The following is an 11,375-nucleotide window of genomic DNA, read 5'->3' as shown; positions in this document are numbered from 1 at the left end:
CATTTTTTAACACAAAGTTTTTGAAACCCCCTCGTAATTTTTGGATTATAAATTAGTCATTGATTCTCTACTCCGAAGACTGGTGCATATTTGTTTAATGTACTTTTTTTAAAAGCAAGAAGGCTTTTAGGCTAAGTCGCATTAAACTTTTTGGGGTTGGAAAAACAACTAAGAAACTCAAACCCCCAGAGCCCCCAAAGCTGGTGCTAAGTACTTGATGTAGACAAGCCTGTACAACAGAATAGACGGACCCATGGGGCTACAAGGAGGGAACCCTTTGCCACCAACTGTTTGGCAGCCCAGAGTTTAACCCTGTGCCACCCGGGATCCTTTATTAGTATTAAAGGAACCAAGCCCCCTGCTGCAGAGTTGAGGGACAAATTCTTATCCTGGTTCGTGCAACCTCTGAGCCAGTGTTCTCACTTATAAAAGCGGAAAGTAGGAGGGATTGCTGCAAAGATTAAATGACACAGTTCCTGGAAAGCCTTGACCCAAGTGCTGATACATCGTGGTTGTCAGGGGCCCTTGAGTAGGTGCGGGCTCATAGCAACCGTAAGTACAAAAGAACGAAACACGGCGCAGTCCAGGACCGCCTCACGACTCCTTTGCAGCCGTTATATCAATGCTCCTCTTGGAGGGAGAGAGGGTGCCGGTGGCCTTGCTCCTTCTCGCGGCCTCTTCACTTCATCAAGCATGACATTCTTCTCCGGGGACTGGTCGCCCTGATAACATCCCTAAAGTACAAATACGCTAGATGCAACAAGAAAAGCAGCAATAAAACGAATAACAACGTTAATAATGACTGTGTTCAGTTTTTCCAAAGAAGAACTCCATCGAACTTGGAAAGCCAGAAGCGCAAACGAGTCCCAATAGCTTTACGAAGTGCGGCTAAAACTACATTTCCCAGCAGGCTTTGAGCCGAAGGGGCCGCCTGTCTCCCACTTCCGGGTGTGTCACGTGACTCCCTGGCTGCACCATGGCGGAAGCGGAGGAGCAGGTAAAGGCTACAGCTCCCAAATCCGAGCGGCAGGGCAGAGTGGGGGGCGGGGGAGTTGCCGCCTACGGGTGGACACAAGGCAAGCCCGCTCCGCGCTGGTCGAGGCGGGCCAGCAAATGTTCGTTTCGAGCATCGGAGAGGTGTGTGGGACCCCTGCTCGATGGAAAGCGGGCACCTAGCAATGTGCGGAGACACACCCCTTCGTGGGCCACCTTTCTGTCAGCGTGGTCTCTGGCGATGCGCAGACTGACGTGAAGGCTGGTTGGGCCATCCCAGGGACTTACTGCCAGAGGGAAGTATGAGAGATGACTTGAATTTTGAGGTTAAATGATTGCAATTTAAATTGCTCTCCACTCCAATTAAGACAGTAAGGGCTGATTGCAGGCGCCCTAGTAAATGTGAAGTGAGTTCCTCGTTGACCTGCCAAAAGCCAGTAGTTCGAAGGCACCAGCTTCTCCGCAGGAGCAAGATGAAGCTTTCTACTCAGTAAATATTCACAGCCTCAGAAACCTACAGTCAGTTTCATTAAGCCCTATTGGGTAGCTGTGAGTCGGAGTCAACTCGAGGAGTGCGAGTTTAGTTTTTAGGGTTTTAGTAGATAATGCATTTTGTTAATTACAAAAGGAAATTGCATTTGGTGTGCAGCAGTTATGAATTGCAGACGTTGTGGAACAGAAATGCTCAAGCTCATTGCTGGTTCCTTTCCTGGTACGTGATTCTGGACTAGATATTTAACCCTTTTACATATCTTACTCACTGCCATCAAGTCAGTGCTGACTCACAGTGAGTCCTGTGGGTTTCTGAGACTGTAACTGTCAACGGGAGTAGAAAGCCTGTCTTTCACCCGTGGAGCTGCTGGTGGTTTTGAAATGCAGGCCATGTGGATCACACACCAGTGTGTAATCACTACACCATCAGGGTCTCATTGATTAAAGTATAGTAAAGCTAAATGTTTCAAAATATGGGCACTTCAAAATGTCATTGTTATAGACTTAGAAATATAGGATATACGTAGATAATAGTACATCCTCCCTGGGTAGTTTAAAGTCGGAGGAGTTCAGGGGCAGGTAACATGCTCAGAACTGTTAGGTTCAACAAAGGTTAAACGGGATGCTATATTGTTGGCAAGACAAATGATGTCAGTGCTTAGTCAAAAGCTGGCAAGATGACACCAGAGTTTAAGGGAGACTTAGCAATGGGTTTGTGAAGTATTTTCACATAGGCAATAACAGTAGCTGCAGATAGAATCCAGAGCTTGGGAAAATACCTTAATCTTGCATTTCTATTGCCTGTCAGTTGTAATTGTTTCTGAAAAGTTGGTGTGATTGTTAGCTGTTTATATCATAATAAAAGGTGACCTTGTTCAATGATTTATACTGCTTTAACATACTTCATTCAAATAATGAAACTTTTTCTAGTATATATTTTACAGATGCCAAATAAGTAAGACGTTTGTTTTGGCTGATGGTTGTCAAAGATTCCTAGAGGTGGCAGTGGGTAAATGCTGGGCTGCTAAGTGAAAGGTGGGCAGTTTGGGCCCACCAGCTGCTCTGCAAGAGAAAGACATGACAGTCTGCTTCCTTAAGGATTGCAGCCGTGGGAACCCAGAGGAGTAGTTCTTCTCTACCCTGAAGAGTTGGTATGGATTAGAATCAGCTTGATGGCCATGGGTCTGGGCTTTGCTTGTGGGAGGATCAACCACCTAAAACTGTAACCCCTTATTTACGTTTTGAGTACTTCAAAAGAAAATGCGTATTGTTCCCAGAGTTGATGTGAGGAGTGGGATTGCTTTACACACTGTCTTCATGTCATATTGCAATATCATTGTGGTTTGATTTAAAAACCAAGTAAACAGATAACCTTTTCATATTCTTAGATCGAGCATAACTGAAATGGAAATAATTGCCTTTGTTACTTATTACTGGTTTGAACGGATGAAGAGTTTGGTAGAACTGTCTGTGGTAAAAAAGACATGTAGAAAGTTGGTGATGGAGGAAGAATACTTTACACTTGTGCGGCACTTTCAGTGTACATACCCCGTTCAGAACACCTGTGGTTCTCACAAAATATTCCTATGAGATCAATGTTTATTTTGATACGTGTGTCAGATCAAGCATCTTCTATGTTCCAGACCTCCTCATGGCTTCCCATCTCATGTTGAGGACAAGCCAAAGTCGTAGAAGACTAGTGTGGCCCTGTAGGGAGAATTACCCCATTGCCCTCTGTGCCCTCTCTCCAACCTCATTTCCCGATACCTTCCCGCTTCTCTCAGCCTTTACTCTGCATTAGTAATACTGGCTTTCTTACGGTTCCTACAGCAAGCTAGATGTGTTCCTGCTTCAGGCCATTGCTTGCTTTGTTATATATCTGTACCCCAAGTGCTACTAGGTCCTCGCCCTCACTTCTTCCCAATCTTTGCTCTAGGGTTAACCTTTTTGAGTGAGCCCTTCCCCGACCTTTTCTCGAAACCTCCTTTGTGGTTGGTTTATCGTTCCAGTAGTGTTCATCAGAGAAAACCTGACATAGTCTTCTATTTTTGTGTGTATTCTCTTCTCTCCAATAGAATGTAAGCTCCACAATGCCAAAGATTTGTTCAGTGCTGTGCATTGGATCCTTAGCATAGTGTGTTCCATGTTATACAAATTTGTGTTAATGATTGAATTGTGCAGATGAGATAACCAAAACTCAGAGAACTTAAGTAAGATTCATATTCACAATAAGCTACTAGTCCTTCTCTAAGCTCACTAGCACCTAAAATTAATAAATTCATGTTTTGTGAAATAGAGTTAGCCCTTATCAGGTTAATAATGTTCCTTCAGTTTATTGTTCTGCCTTTGACTCTTTATCAGCCCTTTTAGGTTTGGAAGGTGGTACAAGTGGTTGTACAAATGGTTGGTTTTTGTTTTCCCACTTACAAGTTGGCACTGAGCAGCCCTGAGGAAGATATCTGGCAGTGTGCTGCTGTATTGATTTTTAGAAAACCCTAAACTCACTGCCATCTAGTTGATGCCAACTCATAGCAACCCTATAGGATGGGATAGATTTTCCCCCATGAGTTTCTAAGACTGTAACTCTTTACTGGAGTAAAAAGGCCTGTTTTTCTCCTGCAGAGGCTGGTGGTTTTGAACTGCTGACCTTGCAGTTAGCAGCTCAATGCATAGTGATTACAGCCAAGAAAACCCCATGGAGCCCCACATGAGGTCACAGGGAGTCAAATGGACTCTATGGCAATGGGTTTCCATTTAGCATGGTCCTTCTCCCCAACTGCAGGAAATAAAAGAGAAAGGGTTCATAAGTTGTTGTGATATTTATTCTTTTGAAAAGGATAGTAAATGATTTGACTTGCATTATCAGTCCTTTGTGGAGAAAAATGGTTAGCCTTTTCTCATTCTACTTTATTTATGTACTTTTGTAAATCACAATGGGAATTTACTGAAGTTTGACTAAGATAGGAGGCCTCAATTATAGAAGTTTTTGGAGGCTAAATTGCACCAAATTGGAGTAAATGTACTTGTTAATTGTTCTGAACTGCCATCTGGAGTCCTTTAGAAATTATAGCAATTATTTTTCCTGTATATTTTTAAGAATTGAGATACATACTAATTTAACTAGATGGCAAGCTTTTCGTAAGTTAGCCTCATTTACTGTAAATGAGCTCATGCTCCGAGATGTACAGCACTCCAAGTTGAGTGTAGTGCTAAGCAAGACAAAACTAAACCTTCTCTTCATTAACTTCCCTGCATTATATTCTTTGATTGTTGTTCCCTCTTGCCCCTTGATTTTAGGAAGAACCAACATAAGAGATCTGCCCCGAGTGAATGAACATTTTACAAAGCGGTTCACAGATTTTCAAACTGAATCACTTTTTGGCTATTAATGAAAATTTTTTTAATCATTAGGAAATCCTTGCCTTTGCTGAGTATGATAAAGAAGGTTCGCCAGAATAACCACATATGCATTATGTAGTTCATAGAAAGAACTTACCAGGCATTCTGGCTGGAATTCTTTTTTTTTTTTTTTTTACTTCAAGGACTGTTTATTGGCCTAAATTTAGGATTGTTTTCCAGTCGAGCTGTTGGAGCACCATGCCCTGGCCCCAAAGTCCACCTTCAGCATTCCCTGGGGACCTTGCCGCTCCGTTCCCTTGCTGTTCTGTTGCACCCCCTTAGTGTTTTGCCTGGGTGTGGTCGGATCAGATCGGGCACAGTTCCCACACTGTGTCTCTGTTGTTGTCCCCTGTAGGGCTATGGGTCAGTGAGGGGCGTCATGTCTCATAGTGGGCCTGGCCATGTGGTCCTCTCTGTGGACTGGCTGCTCTAATCGGGAACATCGTCCTCCAGGCCTCTGGCAGGAATTCTTTTAGCCAGCAATTTTACTTAGTTTCAAAACGATTTATAGTTGACCTTCATAATCATGGATGCCCAATAGTATTTGTTGATATCACTCTTATGGATCACACTGTGCTTGTCTATTTGTCTTGTCTCCCCTACTGGCTTGCTGAGTCCTCAGGAATAGGGCTGGGAGCTCACTCATGTCTGTATCCTTCCCAAGGCTAATGCTCTCCATCTACCAGCTATTTGATATAACCATTTACATGGCTTGTTATATACTTGCTATATGGTTTTCTGAGTTGTAAAATTGGAAATTTGAGTCAGCATAGTGTATGGTCGAGTCTTTAGGTACTCAGCTCCTAAGCAAAATGTTCGAGGTTCATATCCATCCAGAGGTACCCCGGAAGAAAGGCTTGACAATCCACTTCTGAAACAAGCTGGCCACTTAGAAGTCTGTGGAGCACAGGTCTGCTCGAACACACAGGGGGGTCGCCAGGACTTGATGGCAACGGATACTGGAACAATTTGTGTTACATTGTTTTTATATTTTTGAAAACTGGGAAGCGACTAATCAAATGCTATCGATCTCCTATTTGCTGCATTTCTTATTCCTGCCAGATAGTTTTTCATCTTTTAACCTGCGTGGACTCTAGTTCGCTAAAATATTTGATCAATCAGAGCATCGGCTCTTTTAACAGTAACAAGCGTTTCTATAATGAATTCTTCCTCAACGTTTCAGATGTTAGGGAAATTGGAGTCTCATTGTAGGTTACTGATTACATACTCATGGCGTCTTCATAACAAGGTTTTACTCCTATGTGCGTAAAATAAAGACCACATCACCACAGTTTGAGTGTTTCCATTTTCTGGTCAGCGATTTGGGGATTTTGTTCCCCAGGACTCTTGTGATTGTGAAATGAGGCAAAGAATCGGAAGTGGCTCGGTTGAAGAGCTGGCACAATAATTACGAAGGCACTAAGTCATCCGAGCTTGGGGCTGGCCCAGGTATTCACAATTCTCTTCTCTTTCAGGCTGTACAAGACACCCCTTCAAAAACAACCTCAGCCATGAAGAAAAAACAAAACCCTGGGATAGGGAGTACGAAGGCACAGGATGAGACAGATTTTTGGAGGGTCAACTCTTGTCATATAACAGAAATGTAGTCATAAATTAGTTTTAGAATGGATTGCTTAGCTCCATATTTCCTCTCTTCTGTGGTGGTGGTTGGCTTCAAGCTAAGAATCCTCACTTATCATTAGTCGTTTCGTTTCCGTAGCACCCACATCACTACCTCGGTGGTGGTGGTGGTGGTGGTGGTGGAATGCTTTCATCAGACCTAGGACTTTTGTACACCGTGAATTCATGGCTGCTCAGTCACAGTTGCCTTTATTTCATCTAAAATCTTAGTTCTCCTTAGCGTTCACAATACTAAAGGCTTCTGATTCCAGGCTCGTATTGTAGATCAACCTCATCATACACTCTGAAAAGGGAACTCAAATGACATATTTTTAGCCAGTTCCCCAAATTCAGTTTAGTTGATTCTGCTTCAGTGTGCGATCTGGGAGTGACACTATTGGGTCACAGAGCTTGTACCACTTTCTCACTGGCTAGGGTTTCTCTTTATCTGCAGAATAAGGTGAATGGAGTAACTGAGTCTGGTGGGCTGAGCAGGGTTGGTGACCTGAGTCATTTCCTACTCCTGCTGGTTAAGTTACTAACCAGCTACTAACCAAAAGGTTGACTGCTTGAATCCACTGAGGGACAGGGTAAAACACAGACCTGGCAGATCTGATTCTGAAAGATAAACCCCAGAACTCAGCTACTGCCCTGGAGTCAATTTTGACTCAGCAATGGGCTGAGAGTTGATTTTGACTCTTAACAACCCTGTGTACTATACAGGAAGGAGCCTTAGTGGCATCGTGGGTTATGAGTTGGGCTGCTAACTGTAAAGTCAGCAGTTCGAAACTACCCACAGCTACATAGGGGAATGATGAGGCTTTCTACTTCTGCAGAGTGACAGTCTCGGAAACCCACAATGGTAGCTCTACTTTGTCCTGTAGGGTTGCTGTGAGTCGGAATCACCTCAATGGCAGTGGGTTTTTCAGTTATACAGGGTTTACTGTATGCTACACGGTATCTGTTATATAGGTACACCATAGCATATGTAGGATTTCTGAGACTATGAATCTTTAGGGGAGCAGATAGCCTTTTCTTTCTCCCGTGGAGCCCTTGATGGGTTTGAACCACCAACCTAGCAGGCTAGCAGACCAACACTTGTCCCACAGCACCCCCAGGCCTGTTGGAATTTTCTTTCCAGTGCATAGGTCTATCTACCTGACACCCAGAGTTTCCCGAGCTGGACGCGACTACATGGAAATTGGTTGTTTCTCTTCTTTTTTTGCCTACTCCCACCCAGGTCCTGTTACCCCTCCAGGAGCATTGAGTGCTCATCATCCTTTAAAGTTTTTGAAATTGAGGTTCTGTGAGAACATGGACATTGAGTATATACCACACGAAATATGAGAGGGCTTTAAAAAAAGTTTGTGGAAAATAGAAATGAAAAGACAATGGGATTTTCTTACCTTCTCTCCTCCGCCCCACCTGTACCCATATCTGACACTGGGACCTGATACAATGCTCTTTTCCATTGAGCTTGTTTGTGGCACACCGTTTGTTGGGAGGAGAGAGACGGTGGCAATGTAGTGTGGTCATTTGCTGACCTCTCTCCAGGCCCAGATGGACTCCCTGCAGCCAGGACTCTACTCTGTTTCATTGTCTAGCACAGAGCCAGGCCGTCCCACCTGCAACGTTTTGAGCTGGTCTTTTTCATACTTATTTCCAGCATTCCATTTCTCACCCAGATTCGGATCTTCTTTCCAACAGTGTGTATACCCTGAATAACCTAGAACTTCTCAGCTCTTGGGGACTTGACTTCTCTTTGCCTCTGGGCTGGCAACCTTCCTTCTGGCACCTCTGGGCCTCCGAAGCCAGCTATTCTCATCTCCCAGGCCCCTGGTCTGGGCCTTTGTTGATGACATCATTAGAGGTGGGGCTTGTTGAATCCTATGGGCGTGGCCTCTGAGAGCCCAGTTAGCTCCTCCCCTCGGCTCCTCATAGTTTGGGAACATTCTGTTTGAATTTGTACTGTCTCTGTGTTGCTGCTAGGAGCCTGGTAGTGTAGTGGGTTAGGCATTTGTCTGTTGATTAAAGGTTAGTTCAAAACCACCAGCCATTCCAGGGGTGAAAGATGAGGCTTTCTACTCCCAAAAAGAGGGGCAAGTCTTCTCTGTCCTGTAGGGTGCCTATGAATTGGAATTGACTCCATGGCAGTGACTGTGCTTTGGTTTGGGTGTTTGTGGCTGTGTTTCCATAGCCACCCCTCTGTAACTGTCCTGTAACCCCGAGCTCATATTGGAAGCCTCTGTCCAGAGAAAATGCATTTGGTAGTCTGGAGGTATTTATAGATGTCAATGTAGTCTATAGAAGGGGGAACGTGTTACTACTTTTGATCTAATATCTGCAACTATATATTTTTACTCAGGGTAGACAGTAGTGGTGAGCAGGGCAGAGAAAAAAACCTTGGAGCCTATCCACAGTGGCTTTAGGACGAAACCAAACCTACTGCTCTGGAGTCAGTTCCAACTGGGAGAGACCCGGTAGGACAGAGCGGAACTGCTCCATAGGTTTCCAGAGACTAAATCTTTATGGGAGCAGAAAGCCTTGTTCTTCCAGGGAATGAGCGCTGGATTCGATTTACTGACCCTACAGTTAAGCAGCCCAACAAGCAATCCTCTAGACCAGTGGTTCTCCACCTTCCTAAAGCCGCCACCTTGAATACAGTTCCTCATGTGTGGTGATCCCCCAACCATAAAATTATTTTCGTTGCTACTTCATAACTGTAATTTTGCTACTGTTATGAATCGGGTGACCCCGTGAAAGGGTCGTTTGCCCCACAAAGGGGTCGTGACCCACAGGTTGAGAACCGCTTCTCTGTACCATCAAGGCCCAGATAGTTAATATTAATGAGTGTCAGCTGAGGGGAAAGGAAGAAAGTAAGGCTGTGAGAAGCCAGATTTGGATTCTGTGCCTGGGATTGTAGAAGGAAATGCAATATAGGGCGGACCATGAAAAAAAATGCTTTAGAATTAAAAAGTCAGTGATTCAAAACTTTTTAAAGACTCAAATTGGCAGTATGGAAATATGAGACATTAAAATAAAGCTTTCTAGTCAAGATTGGAGTGAAGACTCAGGGCCTCTGGGGAACCTTGGAGCAGATTGGGAGTTGGGAGACCTCTGGGATAAGCACCAGCAACTGGGGGTGCAGTGGTTAAAGTATTTGGCTGCTGTCAAAACGCTTGGCGGTTCAAACCAACTAGCCGCTCAGTGGGAGAAAGATGTGGCTGTCTGATTCTGGAGCGATTACATCCTGGAGGCAGTTTTCCTGGGTCCTTTACGGTTGCCTGAGTCAGAATCAGTGAGTTTGTGCAGAGAAGTGCAGTTTGATTCTTGGTCATTGGCTTGTAATCACTGGTTAGGGACTTTTGGTTTCAATGAAGAATGTAATAAGGCATTTGCCCAATTACCCTATTTGCATATTTGAATGAATTCTAAGGAAAATATTCCGCCCCCCCCTTATATTTAATGCCATTTGTTCAGTCCAGAGTTATCAAGTATCCATTGAGAACTTTGGAGCTAGGAAATAGGAGTCTACTGTTAAGTGCTGCCAAATTGGTTTCGACTCAGTGACCAACGGAGAACAGAAAGAAACCCTGCTTAGTCCTGCACACCCTCACAGTTACTGCTAGGTTTGAGCCCAGCTTTGCGGCTGCTATATCAGTTCAGTTTGCTTTTCTGATGACTTTCCCCCTTGTCATGCATGATGTCCTTCTCCAGGACTGGTCCCTCCTGATAAACGTGTCCAAAGTACCTGAGACGACGTTTGGCCATCTTTGCTTGTACGGAGTAGTCTAGGTGTACTTCTTCCCTTTCTTCTTCTGGAAGTCCACAGTGACCTCAGTATTCTTTGCCGCCACCACATTTCAAGCGTATCCATTTGTCTCTGGTCTTCCTTATTCATTGTCAACTGCAGCATGCATTTGTCATTGTCAACTGTATTCGTTGTCAACTGCAGCACGCAGTTGAAGCCACAGAAAACACCCTGCCTTGGATCAGGCACACCTCAGTCGTCCAAGTGACATCTCTGCTCCTCAGTACTTGAAAGAGATTTGGTGCAGCAGATTTGCCCAGTCCAATACGAAATTTGATTTCTTGACTGCTGTTTCCATGAGCATTGATGGTGTATCCAAGTAAAATGAAATCCTGAAGAATTTCAATCTTTTCTTTGTTCCTCATGATGCCATTTATTGGTTCAGTTGTGAGGATTTTTGTTTACGTGGAATTGTAATTCACACTGAAGATTGTATTCTAGGTATAGTTTATTGGTACAGTTGCCCCAACTTTGTTTTGCTAAAGCTACTGATTTAATAATCAGGGACACCCGGGGATGGAAAGGACGTTAGAAGTCATTAAGTTCAACCTCTGAGTCTCAGTGTTCTCATGTCATTCTCTTAGGACGTTGGGAGATGGTGCATGTAAATCACTTAATATTGTGAACAATATGTAATAGATGTTTGGTGAAAAGTCAGCATTGTCACTATTAATATGAAAAGTGGAGCTTGTGTGAAACAGAAGAGTCCGGATGGTCAGGGTACCAAAACTAGAAACGTGGGAAGATGGTGCAGAGGTGCAACAATTGAGAAGTAGGTGTGGTGCTTGTGGGTAACTATCTTGGGAACTGGCAGAAAGCCAAGGAATTGGATTTTTGATGTCTCTGTGCGAAATCCATGTGGCTGCTAACTGAAAAACTGTCAGTAGAATGATGTAGCAGACTGCTCTGGTTAAAAAATCATATCCGTGGGTGCCCACCTTCCCAATACGATCATTGAAGACAAACGTGTGCATAAGCAAATGTGGTGAAGAAAGCTAATGGTGCCCGACTATCAAAAGATATAGTGTCTGGGGTCTTAAAGGCTTGAAGATAAACAAGC

General features: G+C 44.0%; 1 protein-coding gene across 1 annotated transcript in view; it reads left to right on the top strand.

Annotated features, from left to right (window-relative positions):
* The first annotated feature begins 963 nt into the window (after positions 1-963).
* The window catches only part of VPS41 (VPS41 subunit of HOPS complex), a 221,919-nt gene continuing 211,507 nt past the window's right edge, over positions 964-11,375 (top strand). The window contains exon 1 of the mRNA XM_045286362.1: positions 964-997. Within this exon, the coding sequence (XP_045142297.1) occupies positions 977-997 (21 nt within the window). The 5' untranslated portion in view covers positions 964-976. The remainder of the gene's footprint in view (positions 998-11,375) is intronic.

Source organism: Echinops telfairi, unplaced genomic scaffold (assembly GCF_000313985.2).
Source record: "Echinops telfairi isolate 266 unplaced genomic scaffold, ASM31398v2 ScPeMD7_7;HRSCAF=31, whole genome shotgun sequence".
NCBI classification, from domain to species: domain Eukaryota; kingdom Metazoa; phylum Chordata; class Mammalia; order Afrosoricida; family Tenrecidae; genus Echinops; species Echinops telfairi.
This window is presented reverse-complemented; position numbering and strand designations above follow the sequence as displayed.